This window comes from Enhydra lutris, unplaced genomic scaffold (genome assembly GCF_002288905.1).
Source record: "Enhydra lutris kenyoni isolate GAN:26980312 unplaced genomic scaffold, ASM228890v2 scaffoldscaffold82, whole genome shotgun sequence".
NCBI lineage: Eukaryota > Metazoa > Chordata > Mammalia > Carnivora > Mustelidae > Enhydra > Enhydra lutris.
Window position 1 is genome coordinate 5591980 of NW_019154166.1, and position 16288 is coordinate 5608267.

Consider the following 16288-nt stretch of genomic DNA (forward strand, 5'->3'; position numbering starts at 1 on the left):
CTGTGCACATGTGAGTGCGCATGTGAGTGCAGACATGCGTGCATGTGTGTGCGTGTGCGTGTATGCATGCATGTGTGTGCATGTTGTGTGCACGCGCGTGTGTGCGTGTGTAGCCTTAGTAAGCCCACTCCCTCCAGCTGTGCCGTGGAACATCTTCAGCTTTTGTTTTTAATCTCACAGAAATTCAGTAACAGGCTTAACTTAGACTGCGCTGGTTTTCTCGCCCAGGAGCCCTTCAGAATATTGATATTCCTTCTTTTTAAATGTTGTAATTTGAATGCAGAGTCCTTTGCCCTCGTCAGAGGTTGTTAATGGATCCCCAGCTGGAGTCTAACGTTGACAGTTGCAGACTGAACCTTCTTCTCTGGAAACTTCGGGACTAGCGATGCATTTCCCATCAGATGGTGAATAGCAGAGACCATGCTAAGCTGAATTCAGGCCTTCCAGAATAGTGGGGGTTGGGGCGGCCCAGAGAGCCCAGGGGGACTTCTCCAAAGAGAGGGCCTGGATGTCTTAGCAGCTCAGTTTCTCTTATCCTTGGAGTCAGGTACCCTCTAATGCAAACCCGAAGCAGATGAGTCCTTGCCCCTCACATGATGTGTGACTGCGTGTGTCCCCCAGACGTGATGATGACTGTAAGGCCTGTGTTGTGTTTCAGTTTAACCAAAATTCATCAAACACCTTCACATGTGCAGGGACTGTAGAGAAAGCAAGCTGAGTATGCACATCTTTTGATGCCTCAAAACTGGGATTTAATAAGGGGCCCAGAGAATTGTAAGCCTATCTGATACAAGAAAGAGAGAAAGAGTAGCAATACCACAAATAATGATAAAGGGGAAAAGCAAAATCATAAAAGAACTAAGTGTAGGTCAATAAATAAGTCTTAAATACTAGGGGGAATTAATTTTCACCACAAAAAGTTAGTGACTTACAATTTCTGGGTTTTAAATCCAGAAAGCTAAAATTTTCTGCATATCCAAAAGCACAGTAAAACGAAAAGGTAAAAAGTGACAAAAGGGCAGTATGGTTCAGAACATACCTAAAGGGGCCTTACAGATCTAGAACTCTTCAGTTAAGAAGTGGGCAGTTAGGGCACCTGGCTGGCTCAGTCAGAGAATCATGCAATTCTTGATCTCAGGGTTGTGAGTTCAAGCCCACATGGAATGTAGAGATTACTTTAATAAATAAAACTTTTAAAAAAAGAAGAGGACCATGGACCTAAAAAACGAAGCTCACAAAACAAAATGTAATAATTAATAAGAAAAATATTTAATTCCCTAGATATCAAAGGAATAAAATTTAAATCATAGTGTCAACCATTCAATTGGCAAAGATTTGAAGGCATATACATAAGACCCAGTATCAACAAGAGTGGGGGCCAGACTCTTCCCACCTGCTGGTAGGTGGGCCTTGTTGGCTTACCTGCCTTCTGCTGGGGTTTCCCTCTCAGTAGCAAACACACCCAGCAAACACAGCGGAGAGGAGGCAATGAGGACCCGCAAACATCTAGTTTATTGATGCTGATTATGACCCAGTCATCAGTATATGCCAGAAATGTGCAGTAGCAAGAAAACTCAAGCCACAGAAGGCCCACAGGAAGCCCAGTAACCTCATCCATGCTCCCGTTTCATTGATGGGTCAAGTCCCATTCATCAAAGCTCTCCCGCCCCTCCATTTCTAGCCCTTCCTCCAAACTGGGCTTAGCTGCACTTAAATGGTTCCACTCCTGATGACCCTTACATAATGTGAATATGGTATCTGTCATTGTGATACCTTAGTGTAAGATAGGGACACAGGACTGTAGCCTACACTGTTTAATTTCAGATGTACACTCTGTTTGGTCAGATCCCCCCTGAGTTCTTGTTCTCCATGCTCGGTCAAGTCCAAGGTCACCAGCAGCTGTCGTCTCATCCTCCTTTTACCCATTTCCCAAGTTTTCTAACATGACGCATGCTAATGAAACTCACATAATCTAACATATTCTCACCCTTCAAAAATAACTTCACCTTTTGATCAGTTCTACCCAAGAAGATGACAAATTGGTGCCACTGTTCTGGGAAGCAGCTTTTCAGGATGTATCAAAAGCCATAAAAATTGTCTTACTGTTTGACTTGATGATTTGTCTTTTAGGGATCTATCCTGTGGACATGATGAGAGACAGAAATGAAAAATACTTATGTAACAGTATTTATGACTGGAAAACATTGGAAACAATGTAACTATCCCATAGTAGGCTGTTGCAGGCCAGGAATTTATTCTGTGGTTCACCATTAAAAGTATGGCTTAGCGATTACTCAGTGGTGTAGAAAATTATTCACACACTGTGGATAAATGGAAACGTAGCCTCAAAACACTGATTAGTATACAACGTGAACCTGATTTTGAAAATAAGATAGAAACACAATGGGTTTTAGATGCAGTAAGTGTAGGTACCCACAAGTACATACCTACAAACACACAGATTCTAGAAAAATGTCCAGAAGGGTGTGCAGTTAATGTCAGTGGTGTCTATTGCTATTTAGTGTAGAATTGTAATTTTTCTGTATTTTAGGCATTTTGTACAATGAATAGCTATTGGTTTTAAGGTGAGGAAAGAAAGGAAATACGAGTTTTTTAAATAAAGAACGTAGGTACCTTATGTAACATTTATACATAGCGCTAAGGGGAAGGAAGGACGTGGAGGAGGGTCACGGACAGGTGGATGGAAAGGCAGCATTTGAGGAAGGGTTAGTGAGTCAGGAGGAAGAGGGTCCTCTGTGGGATGTAGTCTAAGCCCAGGACTTGGGAACCTTTCATCACTGCTGGGTGGGAATATGGGTACTGAGACAGGTGAGTAGAGCTTAAAGGGGAAGAATCCAGAAGCCAAGCAAGTGGGCGCCCTATAGGCTGACACCAAGAATCCACATTCATTACAAAGCCATCAATGTCCAGGGCTCCCTGTTGTTCTGCTGACTTTAATTTCATTTCTTCTCTCTTTAGTGGAACGGACAGTTCTGTTCCTGCTTGTCCTTTAGCCTCCCCCTGGAATTTTTTTTTCCCTACTCTTCTCTTTTTTCTGCCCCTCCTCTTGCCTAGAAGCACAAGTAGGTGAGGCCGAGTGCTGTGGGAGGGGTGGCAGACTGGGGCTCAGCTGGGTAGGGAGGGGTGGGGAGGGGAGGGGAATCTGGGTCCCCTCCAGTCCTTTCCGGCTGCCACGAGCTCGTTCGCCACTGCCACTGGTTCACCAGAGGCTTTGGCTTAAAGCAGAAAGCAGGAGTGACTTCCATCCATTTGGGCAAGAAAGCAAGGCCCGGTTTGGGGACAATGTAACTTACATTTCCAGCACTGCTCCCTCGGACCGTGGGACGGGCTCCACACAGAGGAGAGTCTGATCCAGGCCATGTACCTCTGCTCTTTCCCCACAGGTGCCACATCAACCGCATCCTGGAGTCCCCCCGGGGAAATGCGCTGCTGGTGGGAGTGGGTGGGAGCGGCAAGCAGAGTCTGACGAGGCTCGCGGCGTTCATCAGCTCCATGGAGGTATTCCAGATCACGCTGCGGAGAGGGTACCAGATCCCAGACTTCAAGGTGAGATCCAGCCCCCACCCACCCCACCCCCCCGCAACGCCCACAGCTCTCTGTCATCCCTCCTTAGCTCTGCACTCACCTTGCTCAGAACCTCCCCGTCAGCAATGGGCCATTCCCTTCCTCGATTCTGGGCCGGTGACCCTCATTAGACTCATTGGACTCAGGTCTGCCTTTGTAAAATCTCAGCTGCTTCAGCTCCCTCGGGGTAACCTTAGCTCTCACCAGACCAGGGGCACCTCTGTGTCAAAGTGAGCACACAGCCCTCTAGCAGCTCTGGTGGACTTGGAAGGAGTTCTGACAGTCTGCCCAAGTCCTATAAGAAATTCGCAATTTTGAAAGACTGTTCCAGGCTTACCAGGTAATAGGAACTTCGGGGACATTTCCTGGTCCCAGTCAAGCCCTTAGCAGCCATGCTGCATGATCTAGAACATGGGGAAAAGTATTTATACAACTGAAAGAGGTCACTTTGCCCTTCCCTGTTGTGCCTGGTTACAACAGAGGCAGGGTCGGGAGCCCTGATGTCATTTCTACCAGGATGCCACCCTTGCTGTCCCTGTGCGAATCCCAGCCGTCCTGGGGCCAGACCTACCCACCTGCCTTCCTAACCTCTCAGCCAGTGGTGCTCATCACTGCTCCGAAACCACAGCTCAGCTTCTCCACAGCTAGCTGGATCTAAGGTCAGACACCAGGTCCACATTAGACCAGTCTCCAGTAGTTCCAAAAAAGAGGAAACAAGTCAGTGCATAGAAGTAAGCATTTACAGAATGACCTAAGATGGTGGTTCTCAGCCTTGGCTATAGACTGGAATCCCCCTGAAACACTGCTGATACCTGCATCCCACCCTCCAGAAAGTTTGGCTTAACTAGTCTGCAGAGTGGCCTGGGCATCAAGACTTTTCAGGCTGTTCTGATGAGAGTCGGGAAATGTTATCTTAACTAATTCTGTAAGTACCTAAGGTTGAGAATGGTTGATACTAAAGGAAGTTCACTAACTTTAAAGGGGAATGATATATGGGACATTAAAGAAGCTTTGGCATAAGGAAATTCAGGAGGCTCTTAGAAAATGAGCTTTGAGTGGTGCGAGCAAGAAGACCAAGATCAGGGACTGAGAGCTGAGCTCTGCGAGCGGGATACAGAGCTTGAACCAAGATGGACTACGCTGGGAAAATGCGGGGCTTGGCATCCTAGCCCAAGACTTCATCCACCTACAGTTCTGAATGGATATAATTTCCTACCAGATGATTGTGTGTGTGTGTGTGTGTGTGTGTGTGTGTGTGTGTGTGTGTGTATGCAAGTGTGCTCCCTAGGATATTTTATTCCAACACGGAGCTTTTGCTGGAACAAGTCATGAGAACACAAAACACTGCTAGCATAAGATACATTCATTACCGGGGTTGGTGGCCCCAAGTACATGACTCTTCTGTCAAGACCAAGAGCAACTGCTTGCCTTCGGGTCAGGTCATTCACTTGTATGATGATATAAGTAACACCGGTGAGCAGGGACTATCTCTGTCCCTTTGGAAAGCTGTGCTGTTACCCCTTGGCACAAAGGAAGAGCTCCAGAAGCGAAAACAGGAGCCACAGCGATTGCATGAATTAAAGATTGTCGCTGTTCAAGTTTACTCGTCTACCTCTACTGGGATTGAGGCCTGGGAATGAGGCCTATTTCCCACTGCTATTTCACTTTCTTTCCCATTAAAGTAGATAAGGAAATGGTCCCATTCCTAAAGAGCTGATTGGGGATCTTTCAATAAGGCCATCTTCCCAAAGATCTCTAATGTTGATCGTTTCCGCAGATGGACCTGGCTGGCTTGTGCCTGAAAGCTGGGGTGAAGAATCTCAGTGTAGTGTTTCTCATGACCGACGCCCAAGTGGCTGATGAGAAGTTCTTGGTGCTCATCAATGACCTCTTGGCATCTGGTAAGAAACTCTGCTCGTGAGTGTAAATTCCCCCCTGGAATCAGTCATCCCAAGGTGCTCCCAGGTCCAGAGAGCTAGGTCATAGAAAGGAGGGAGAAAACTGAGAGAGTAGAGGACTGGTTCAGTAAGATACTTCTAGGGTTAGCGCCGTGCCTCATCCTGGCTCCTTTCATTGGAAAACAGACAGTAATCTTGGGGCTCTCTGGCTGGAAAGAGATCTGGGTTTTGGAAGAAGAGCAGGTCTAGGGTCCGGTGATCTGCTGAGCCCAGAGAGAAGGGGCTCTTCCCTCCCCATATCCAAGACAGAAACCAGAATGTTCGCAGTATTTCAGGTAGATTAGACATTGGCAAGGAGAGACACAGAGAAGTTGCACACACGAAACTTACACAGCAGGGCAAGATTAGGCTGCTAATTTAAGGAAGGGTTCAGAACCTGTGCAAGCAAAGGAGAAGCAACAAGAAATGCAGAATCTCTCTCACATGGTTTTCCTTGGCTTCCAAAATACTTGTCCGAGGATGTCAACCTTCCCGTGACACTGTCCGTGCAAGACAGGACTTTGTCAGAAAGTTCAGTTGTGATACTTTACTATTCTTGTTTATTTAGGAATTCAGAAATTATGTCAGCCATTCTGGGTAAAAAAAAATTCTACGTGCACACATGCACACATACACACACACATATGTACACACATAATCCAAGATATATGTGCACATATATGCCCAAGAATACAAGACAGTAGAGTACTCAGATTATGCATTTACAGCAATGGGAAGCATATATTTTTGCATCTCTATTAATTAAACATAGAATATGCTTTCCTGGCTCTTAAACCAAATTCAGCATCTGCAAAACTACCTCTTCATCTGGATTAAGAAAGCAGTCAGTGCCCAGATGTTCCAGAACAAAATTCCTGCCTCCAGTTTTTTGGCATTTCAGAAAGCCCTGGTATCCGCCACCCACCCCCATTCTAAATATCATCTTAACATCATACCACCTTCTTCAACAGCATTTTACCTATGACGTTGTCTCACCTTTTAGTATTTTACTGAATAATGAGAGTGGGGCCAGTGGCGCTCCAGCCCTGTACCCTAGTCTAATTTCTTAAAATTCAAAAAAGGTAAAAATGTGCTTCCAAAAACTTCCAACTCTGGAAACCCCAGGAATGTTGCCAGACTCACTCTATATTTCAGTTGGTGCCGATCCAGCCAGGTCACCTTCTCCTAAAATAGTGTCCGAGACACAGAAGCTGATAGACTTTCACCAATGGAAATTTTCATTCTCAATTAAGTATCTTTTAATTTTTCATTTAGAAGACAACTTTTTAAAGAGTAAATGAATTTCTGAAGCCCTGCCCAGTGAGAACAAAATGAGGTCAGCTTGCTCCAAGGTCGTGAAGTTTCAAGTTCACATTTCTCTTTTAAGGCTTCTATGTAAAAATACGTTTTTACATACACCTGTTAAAATGGAGATGCAGTTACAAGTAATACTTCTCTGATATTCCTCCCTTTGTTCTTAACTACTTTGACAGGGAGAACTAGAGCATATCTTAGTTCTAATTTTCCCTGTCAGGTAAATAATTTGCTAGAAATTAATTGACTGCCAGTCCAGGGAAAGCTTCAGGAATTCCTCAGGACTTTTCCCCACCTCCTCCATTTTTCAATTTTGTGGGGTTGTGCAATCACTCCACTCTTGGACAACACAGGGCAGACTGTGACACTGTGTCAGGCTACCTTGCCATGAACACGTCCCTCTCTAGTTATCTACAAGTGCTATTAGTTTAGAGATCAAGGTAGAGTGAATGTATGCTACTGATTCAACTCTTCCCCCAAAGCATCCTCTTCGATATTCTACTAATCTCATAGGCTCTGCGGTTTCTTTCCACAGTTGTTAGCTCATTGTTTGATCCCTTGATTTCCTGATGCCATTTCCAAAATCAAACCTCATCACCTCTACCCAAGAGTTAATCAGTTGCCACCAATTTTATCCCCTAACTATTTCTGATTCCAAATCACAGCTCTCATAGCTACCACTGGTCTTTTCATCTGTTGTTTTAACCAATGTAGACATTTTTTTTTTTAAGATCTATTTATTTGAGAGACAAAACGGAGCACAAGTTGGGGGTAGGGGAGGAGGGACAGAGAGAGAACTCCTCAAGCAGACTCCCTACTGAGCACAAAGCCTGATGTGGGGCTCGATCCCAAGATCCTGAGATCATTACTTGAGCCAAAATCAAGCATTAAAGGTTCAACCAACTGAGACACCTGGGCTCCCCAACAAATGTAGACACTTCTTAACTCATCCCCCACCTCCTAGGCAATACCTTCTCTAACCCATTCTCCTCACTGCTCCCAAAGGGTCTTTCTAAAATATGGTTTCTCCATTGGTTTCTAACTGAATGCAGAGAAGATCCAAGAAAACACCCTACCTGACCTACTCTGTGATCTAGTAATTCCCAACCCCCCGAGATAATACACTCTAGTGGACTTCCTTGACATCCTTACTCACACCTTCTTAAGGGTTCTTGAGACCTAGTAACACACCAGCATCCTAAGGGCACAAAGTCTCCAAATGGCCTCATACTTTCAGCATCTTTGCATTAAAGGGTATCACATAAACCAGGTCAGCATACTTTTTTTTTTTTTCTATCAAGGGTTGGAAAGTGAATATTTTCAGTTTTGTAGACAGTCTCTGTCATAGCTACTCAACTCTGTCGTCATACTGGGAGAACAACCATAGACAATATATAAACGAATGATTGCAGTGATGACCAATAAACCTTTATTTATGGACAATAAAATTTGAATGTCCTGTCATTTTCATGAGTCATTAAGTATTATTATTTTTAATTCTTTTCAACCATTAAAAATTGTAAGAACCAGTCTTAACCTGCAGGCCATGCACATGGAGGCAGCAGGCCAGATCGGCCTGTGGATCTGGGGTTGGGCTCCTCCATCTCCAGCATGTTATACATAAAACACCAAAAGAACCAGGACGCCTGTGTGGCTCCGTAGGTTCAATGTCTGCCTTCGGCTCAGGTCATGATCCCAGGGTCCTGGGATCAAGCCCTGCATCGGGTTCCCAGCTTGGCTGGAAGCCTGCTTTCCCACTCCCACTCCCCACGCTTATGTTCCTTGTTCCTGCTCTCTCTCTCTCTCTCAAATAAATAAATAAAATCTTTAAAAGAGAGAGAGAGAGAAAGAAAAAAAAAAGAAAGGACCACAGAGCAGCATAGGCAGTCAGCTCCTGAAGTCTGAGGAGTATGGGTGCTGTCATTTCCAGCTGAACGTTGCTCTTTGTAAAACTTCCCTGTACTCCCTAATTCCCAACACAGGCTAAATACCATTTCATTTTCTTAGAGGAGTTTCCTCTGACCTCTGTTTTTATCAAATAGTGGAACAGGGTTCTTTCGTTGCTAAGACCTTGGTTTTGACAAGTTATAGCTCAGAGTGTTTTATATGCATGGTCCAAAATGCCTTAATGAACAGGAGTTAAATCAAGTTTGTCCAATTAAGGGAAGAAAGTAAATGATCGCTTTCATGATCATCCATTTTTTCATTCTGGCCTTTGAAATGATATAAGTCTAATTAGTATAAAATACTCACTGAACTCCTGGCTGGGTTAGTGTGTTCAGGTCATGAAGGCCAGAAATTTGCCAACAGAAATTGGCATGACTTTGCTGCAGATAAAGTAGTCCGAGGAAGGGCAGCAGCGTCACTGATGGATAAAATCAGAATTCCAGTCACTCTGATTAGTTGATCATTTGCCAAACTGCTCACCTTTGGGGACCTCATCCAATTCCACAAGGAGGCAACATGGGTAGGGTGGCCCCGGTAGCGCCTTTGGCCTCCAACATTTCTATGATGCTCACATTTCTGCATTAGTTATGAAGGAAGGAAGAAGCACGTAGGTGTTGGAGAACTTGAAGGGGGAGATTGTATATGATTCAGGTCCAGATGGCCTCAGGACTCACCTCAAGCCTCATTCTGGGATTGGGGGAGAGCTCCTGAGGCCCATAGAATATCCCGGAGTCAACACTGCTCACCTTTATGTCATATCCAGTGTTTCCAGGATTTTATCTCTACTAGCACTTTCTTTATCCTTTACCTGCTCAATGTCCTCTCCTTGTTGAGAAGACCCCGTTGTTTAGTGTGATCCTCCCAACTCTCCCTTTCCCCAAAGCCCATCTTCATGTCTTTATAAGTTTCTTCTCTTCCTCCAAGATGACCATCCCTCCTCCCCAAGACCAATTCCTCCATCTGAGCCAGGAGCCCAACCCCTTGCCCCTGAGTTAGAACTCTGCTCTGTTCTCTTTTCCCAATTTCTGACTCTCCTTCGTAGTTCTTATTCTCTCACCAACCACACTTACTTTCTTCCCTTAACACTTTTCTGTATTTCTTCACAAACTCTTCTGGATGCGCAGAAAGCAATAATACCCCCATGCGGTTACACACAATGTTGCAAAGTAGAAACTTCCAGCACACATGTGCAGACTGTCTTTCCAGCGAGGTGCCCAAGATGCATGTGCGGACGGTCTCTCCAGCTAGGTGCCCAAGATGGAGATTGCTGTTTTGTCTGGTACGTGCATTTCAACTTTACAAAAAGTGCCAGGCTTCTCTCCAGACTAGTCGAATATGTTTCCTCTCTGATCAGTAGGGCCTGGATGCCAGTTTCCTCCTAACCTCACCCTCACCCAGTTTCCCTGACATACTGGTTTTTGCCAATGGGCATGAAATAAAATCTTATTGTTTTCTTTCCCGTTTTACTTGTGACTTTGAGCATCCTTCTGAGAGTTTACTGGCTAGGCCTCTTCTGTGAGTTGCCTCTTTTTGTAGTTTGCCCTTTTGCTCCAGGGTTTTTGGTCTTTTTCTTAGGGATTTGTAAGAGTTCCTTTTATATTCTGAATACTAATGGTTTGGTCATTATAGGGGTTGTAGGTACCCTTTGAATTCTGCATCTGACTTGTGTCGTGCTGATTTAGTTTAAATGCTGTAAAACTTAACAGTTCTTTTTAATGCCCTGTGCTGTTCCAGAGCATTCTGTTCTCTCCAACATGACAATAATTACTTCCTGTATTTTGTTTTTAAATTATTACTGTTTGGGGGCACCTGGGTGGCTCAGTCAGTTGGGGGTCTGACTCTTGGTTTACATTCCGGTCGTGAGCTCATGGGTTGTGGGATCAAGCCCCACGTCAGTCTCCATGCTCAGTGGGGAGTCTGTTTGGGATTCTCTCCCGCTGCCCCTACCCCCCAACTCTCCCTCTCTCTCTAATAGATGGATAAATCCTTAAAATAAGGATTTTTTTGACTTTTTGACTTTTCATATTTACGCCTTTAATCCCCCTAAAATTTATTTTTTTAAAGATTTATTTATTTCTTTATTTAAGATTGGGGGGTGGCTGGGGAAGGGGCAGAGGTTGAGAATCTCAAGCAGACTCCCTGCTGAGCAGAGAGCCAACACGGAGCTCAGTCTCATGGCCCTGAAATCATGACCTTAATCAAAATCAAGAGTCTGACACTAAACCCACTGAGCCACCCAGGTGCCCTTTAAAATTTATAGAGTTCTAATTTTAATTCTTAATCTTAATACTGAATTATCCTAACATCACTTATTGATTAATCCACCTCAAGACTGCAACTGATTTAATATCAATTTTTTAATTTATAATTGGGTCTGTTTCTAAGGTGTTACCCTTGGTGTTCTATTTGTCTGGCCCACACCAATTTCACATTGTTTTAATTAATAAAGTTTTGTAAGGAGACTTAATTTCTGTAGGACAACTCCTTCCCTCTGGTTCTTCTTCAGAAATGTCAGGCAGGGCTGTTGTTTACCCTTTGTTCTTCTGTGTACATTTTAGAGTATGCTTGTCAGGATCAAGAAAGAAATGCATTGGATTTTGTTGTTGTTGTTAGAATTGCATCATTATGACGGGGGTAATACTGAGTCACCCTCCCGTGAGCATAGTTTCTCTTCCCATTTATTTACGGTTCTGTTTATGCCTTTCAAGTAGTATGTTATAATTCTTATACCACGATCTTGCATATCTTTTCATATATTACTACCCACTTTATAGTTTTTGTTGGTATCCTAAATAACTTTTTTTTTAAGATTTTATTTATTTATTTGACTGAGATCACAAGTAGGCAGAGAAGCAGGCAGAGAGAGGAGGGGAAGCAGGCTCCCCGCTGAGCAGAGAGCCCAATGAGGAGCTCGATCCCAGGACACTGGGATCATGACCTGAGCTGAAGGCAGAGGCTTTAACCCACTGAGCCACCCAGGCGCCCCCTAAATAACTTTTAAAATAACATTTGGTGGGTGGGGGGCACTTGGCTGGCTCACTCAGAGTGTATGACTCTGAATCTCAAAGTTGTGAGTTTGAGCCCCATGCTGGGTATAGACCTTACTTACTTACTATCTATAGACCTTACTTAAAAATAATAAAATCTTCAAAAAAAGATTTTAAAAAGTAAAGTAATTTTCTTGGCTTGAGTACAGATGCCCTTTTATTTCCAATTTGATTCGTGTCCCTCAAGCTTGTTCTTGAACATGCTTGTGAGTCCTGGTGGTTTATGTATATATTCTCTTAGATTTTCTATGTAGAAAATTAGATTTTGAACAATAATTTTATGATTGCCTTAGCTATTCTTATACATTTTCCTTTTCTTGATTTTTTGTGTAGTCTAGGACCTCCTAGACTAGGACATTGAATAGGAAACGGTGGCAGTTATGCTTGCCTTGGTCCTGATTTGAAAGAGAATATTCTAGTATTTCACCATTTGATATAATGTTTGCTTTGGGTCTGTGATAGACATCTATTATAGGTTAAGAGAAATCTTATTTATTCCTAGTTTGCTAACAGTATTTGGAAATTTTATGTATCTCTATAATGGTAATATATTACTTCTTTAATCTATTAATGTAGCGAATTATTCTCATAGATTTCTCTAAGACTTAACCATCATTGCTTTTCTGGAACAAACACTGTTTGGTCATCATATATTTATTTTTATATATTTAATTAGGATTTTTTTTTAAAGATTGTGTTTATTTATTTGACAGAGAGAGACACAGCGAGAAAGGGAACACAAGCAGAGGGGGTGGGAGAGTGAGAAGCAGGCTTCCTGCTGAGCAGGGAGCCTGATGCAGAGCTCGATGTGGGGCTCAAGGAGAGGCTTGATCCCAGGAATCTGGGATCACAACCCGAGCCGAAGGCAGCCGCTTAACAGACTGAGCCACCCAGGTGCCTCTAATTAGGATTTTTAAAAAGATTTATCCATCATACATTGCCTTACCAATACAGGATTTTTATTTAACTTTCAGAACTTTGCCAATCTTGAAAAAATTATAATTAGGCATACTTTTTAAAGCATACTTCTATTACTACGAGTGAGGTTGAGTGTTCATATGTTTGCCAATCTCATTTGTACAAACAAAAAAGTAAACATAGTGTTGATGTACATTTCTGTTACTACAAGTGAGGTAAAGCATTTGTTCATATATTTAAGAGATATTTGTATTTCCTATACCATGAGCTCTCTTTTTGTATGTGTCACCATATCTTAAAATGGCATTATTTACTTTTTCCTTTTTAAAATTTTTTTTAAATTTTTTAAAAAGATTTTATTTATCCACTTGACAGAGAGATAGAGAGCAGAAGTAAGCAGAGCAACAGCCAGAGGGAGAGAGAGAAGCAGACTCTCCACTGAGCAGGGAAGCTCGATGTGGGGCTCGACCCTAGGACCTTGGGATCATGACCCAAGCCAAAGACAGCTGCTTAACCAACTGAGCCACCCAGGCACCCCTAACTTTTTCCTTTAATTGGGGAGAGTTTCTTTACATATTAAGGAGATTCGCTATTTAACTATAATTGGAGAAAATATGTATTTTCTTTTTTTCACCTTTTAAAAATTTTTAGATGAGAACATTTAAGTTCTATCTCTTAACAAATTTCAGTTATATAGTACAGTGTTATCAGCTATAATTACCATGTTATGTATTAGATCCTAAGACCTTATTCATCTTATAACCAAAAGTTTGTGCCCTTTTATCATATTATGTCTGTTTCCTTCATCCCCCAAGCCCCAGCAACCGCTTTCCATCTGTTTCTATGAATTTTTTTATTTATTTATATATTTTTATTTAATTTCTTTTCAGTGTAACAGAATTCATTGTTTATGCACCACACCCAGTGCTCCATGCAATACGTGCCCTCCATAATACCCACCACCAGGCTCCCCCAACCTCCTACCCCCAGCCCCTTCAAAACTCTCAGATTGTTTTTCAGAGTCCACAGTCTCTCATGGTTCACCTCCCCCTCCAATTTCCCTCAACTACCTTCTCCTCTCTATCTCCCCATGTCCTCCATGTTATTTGTTATGCTCCACAAGTAAGTGAAACCATATGATAATTGACTCTCTCTCTGCTTGACTTATTTTACTCAGCATACTCTCTTCCAGTCCTGTCCATGTTGATACAAAATTTGGGTATTCATCCCTTTCTGATGGAGGCATAATACTCCATAGTGTATATGGACCACATCTTCCTTATCCATTTGTCCATTGAAGGGCATCTTGGTTCTTTCCACAGTTTGGCGACCGTGGCCGTTGCTGCTATGAACGTTGGGGTACAGATGGCCCTTCTTTTCACTACATCTGTTTCTTTGGGGTAAATACCCAGTAGTGCAATTGCAGGGTCATAGGAAAGCTCTATTTTTAATTTCTTAGGGAATCTCCACACTGTTCTCCAAAGTGGCTGCACCAACTTGCATTCCCACCAACAGTGTAAGACACTTCTCCAATGAAGACATACAAATGGTTAACAGACACATGAAAAAATGCTCATCATCACTAGCCATCAGGGAGATTCAAATTAAAACCACATTGAGATACCACCTTACACCAGTTAGAATGGCCAAAATTAGCAAGACAGGAAACAACGTGTGTTGGAGAGGGTGTGGAGAAAGGGGAACCCTCTTACACTGTTTCTATGAATTTGACTGTTTTTTGTTTTTGAGTTTCCTTTGTTTTGGGTTTTTTTTGTTTTTTTTTTTTGTTTTTTTTCTGGTTTTTTTTTGTTTGTTTTTAGGATCCCACATGTACGTGATACCATGCGGTATTTTTCTTTCTCTGTGGCTTATTTCACTTAGCATAATGCCCTCCAAGTTTACTCTGTTACTTCAAATGACAGGATTTCCTTTTTTAAAGCCTGGATAATACTCCTGTATATATGTCACATTTATTTGATCCATTCATCTGTTGATGGATGCTTAGGCTGTTTTCATGTTGTAGGTATTGTGAATAATGCTGTAATGAGCAGAAGAGTATGTATATTTCCAAGATCTGGTTTTTTCTTTCGAATATATACCCAGAAGTGGGATTGCTGGATCACATGTACTCCAGAAGTGGAATTGCTGGATCACGTGTACTTGTTCTATCTTTAATTTCTTTGGGAGCCTCCATACTGTTTTCCATAGTGGCTATACCAGTTTACATTTCCACCAACAGCGCACAGGGGTTACTTTTCTCCACATCCTCATCAACACCTACTATCTCTTGTCTTTTTGATAATAGCCATCCCAACAGGTGTGAGGTGATATCTCATTGTAATCTTCATTTGCATTTCCCTGATAATTAATTACATTAAGCACCTTTCCATGTATGTGTTGGCCATTTGTATGCCATCTTTTGGAAACATATTATAATTGGTCCTTCGTGTTTGCTCTTGTTATACTTTGCCTATGTTTTCACCATTCCATTTTTTCTATTTTTTATAAATTTTTTATTTTTACATAAAATGTATCAAGTTAGATGCACCAAATTTATCTTTCTTTTAAAACATACCAATTTTGAGTTACTTAGGAAGACCTTCCCCATTCAGAGGTTATAAAAATATTTCCCTCATGTCTTCTGCCATTGTTATGGGTTTATTTTTTTATAGCTAAGTATTGATCCATTTGGAATTTATCCTACTGTGCAATGGAATATAAGGATCCAACCATAGTATTTTTTTTCCAGATCCCAGTTTTCCTAATACCCTGTATTAAATGTTCATTTTCCCCATTGATTTTAAGATGTCATACTTATCATATACTAGGATCCCCAAAACCATTCATGCTCTTTCCCTTTCTTCTTCAGTAGGAAGGGATAGCTCATTATTCATCAATATATGGATTTATGTGTTTTTTTCTCATGGCTCCTTTCACTTATATTTATATTATAGGTATTTTACACCTGTTTTATTTCTCCTACTAAATATTAAGCTCCTCAGAAGGAAAATTTTTCCTAACAGGAGTTAGTAAATAAATGTTTTAGGCAAAAGAAGTAAAGAGTTGAGAGCTCTTCTGCTATGGGCTGCTAGCCCAGGACAAAAGGATGCCATGTACCCTTGTTCCATTCTTTAAAGTATCATCCCTCCACCTGCACTGAGTTTGGAGTATATACAGTGTCTGTCCAATTCCACCAGCAAGAGTGGTAGGACACGGCCAAAAAGTCATAGGCCCTGTGTCCCCAGTTTGGATAGCATCTCACGTCCTATTGTATCATGCAGAGAGATGCCAAAGCCACTCATCTGTGTTCCATTTCTCTCAGGAGAGATCCCAGACCTCTACTCTGATGATGAAGTTGAAAACATCATAAATAACGTGAGGAATGAAGTCAAGAGTCAAGGTCTAGTTGATAACAGAGAAAACTGTTGGAAGTTCTTTATAAATCGAGTCCGACGACAACTGAAGGTATAGAAAGATTTACTGCCCAGTATAGGCAGACCAGAGATGGTTCATGAGGTCCTCTGCTGATATTTTGGACAA

At 42.2% G+C, this 16288-nt stretch overlaps 1 protein-coding gene across 1 annotated transcript in view; it reads left to right on the forward strand.

Annotated features, from left to right (window-relative positions):
- LOC111161130 (dynein axonemal heavy chain 9) overlaps window positions 1–16288 on the forward strand; it is a 317708-nt gene that overhangs the window by 188416 nt on the left and 113004 nt on the right. The window contains exons 44-46 of the mRNA XM_022524635.1: window positions 3405–3567; window positions 5363–5486; window positions 16071–16213. Of these exons, the coding sequence (XP_022380343.1) occupies window positions 3405–3567; window positions 5363–5486; window positions 16071–16213 (430 nt within the window). The remainder of the gene's footprint in view (window positions 1–3404; window positions 3568–5362; window positions 5487–16070; window positions 16214–16288) is intronic.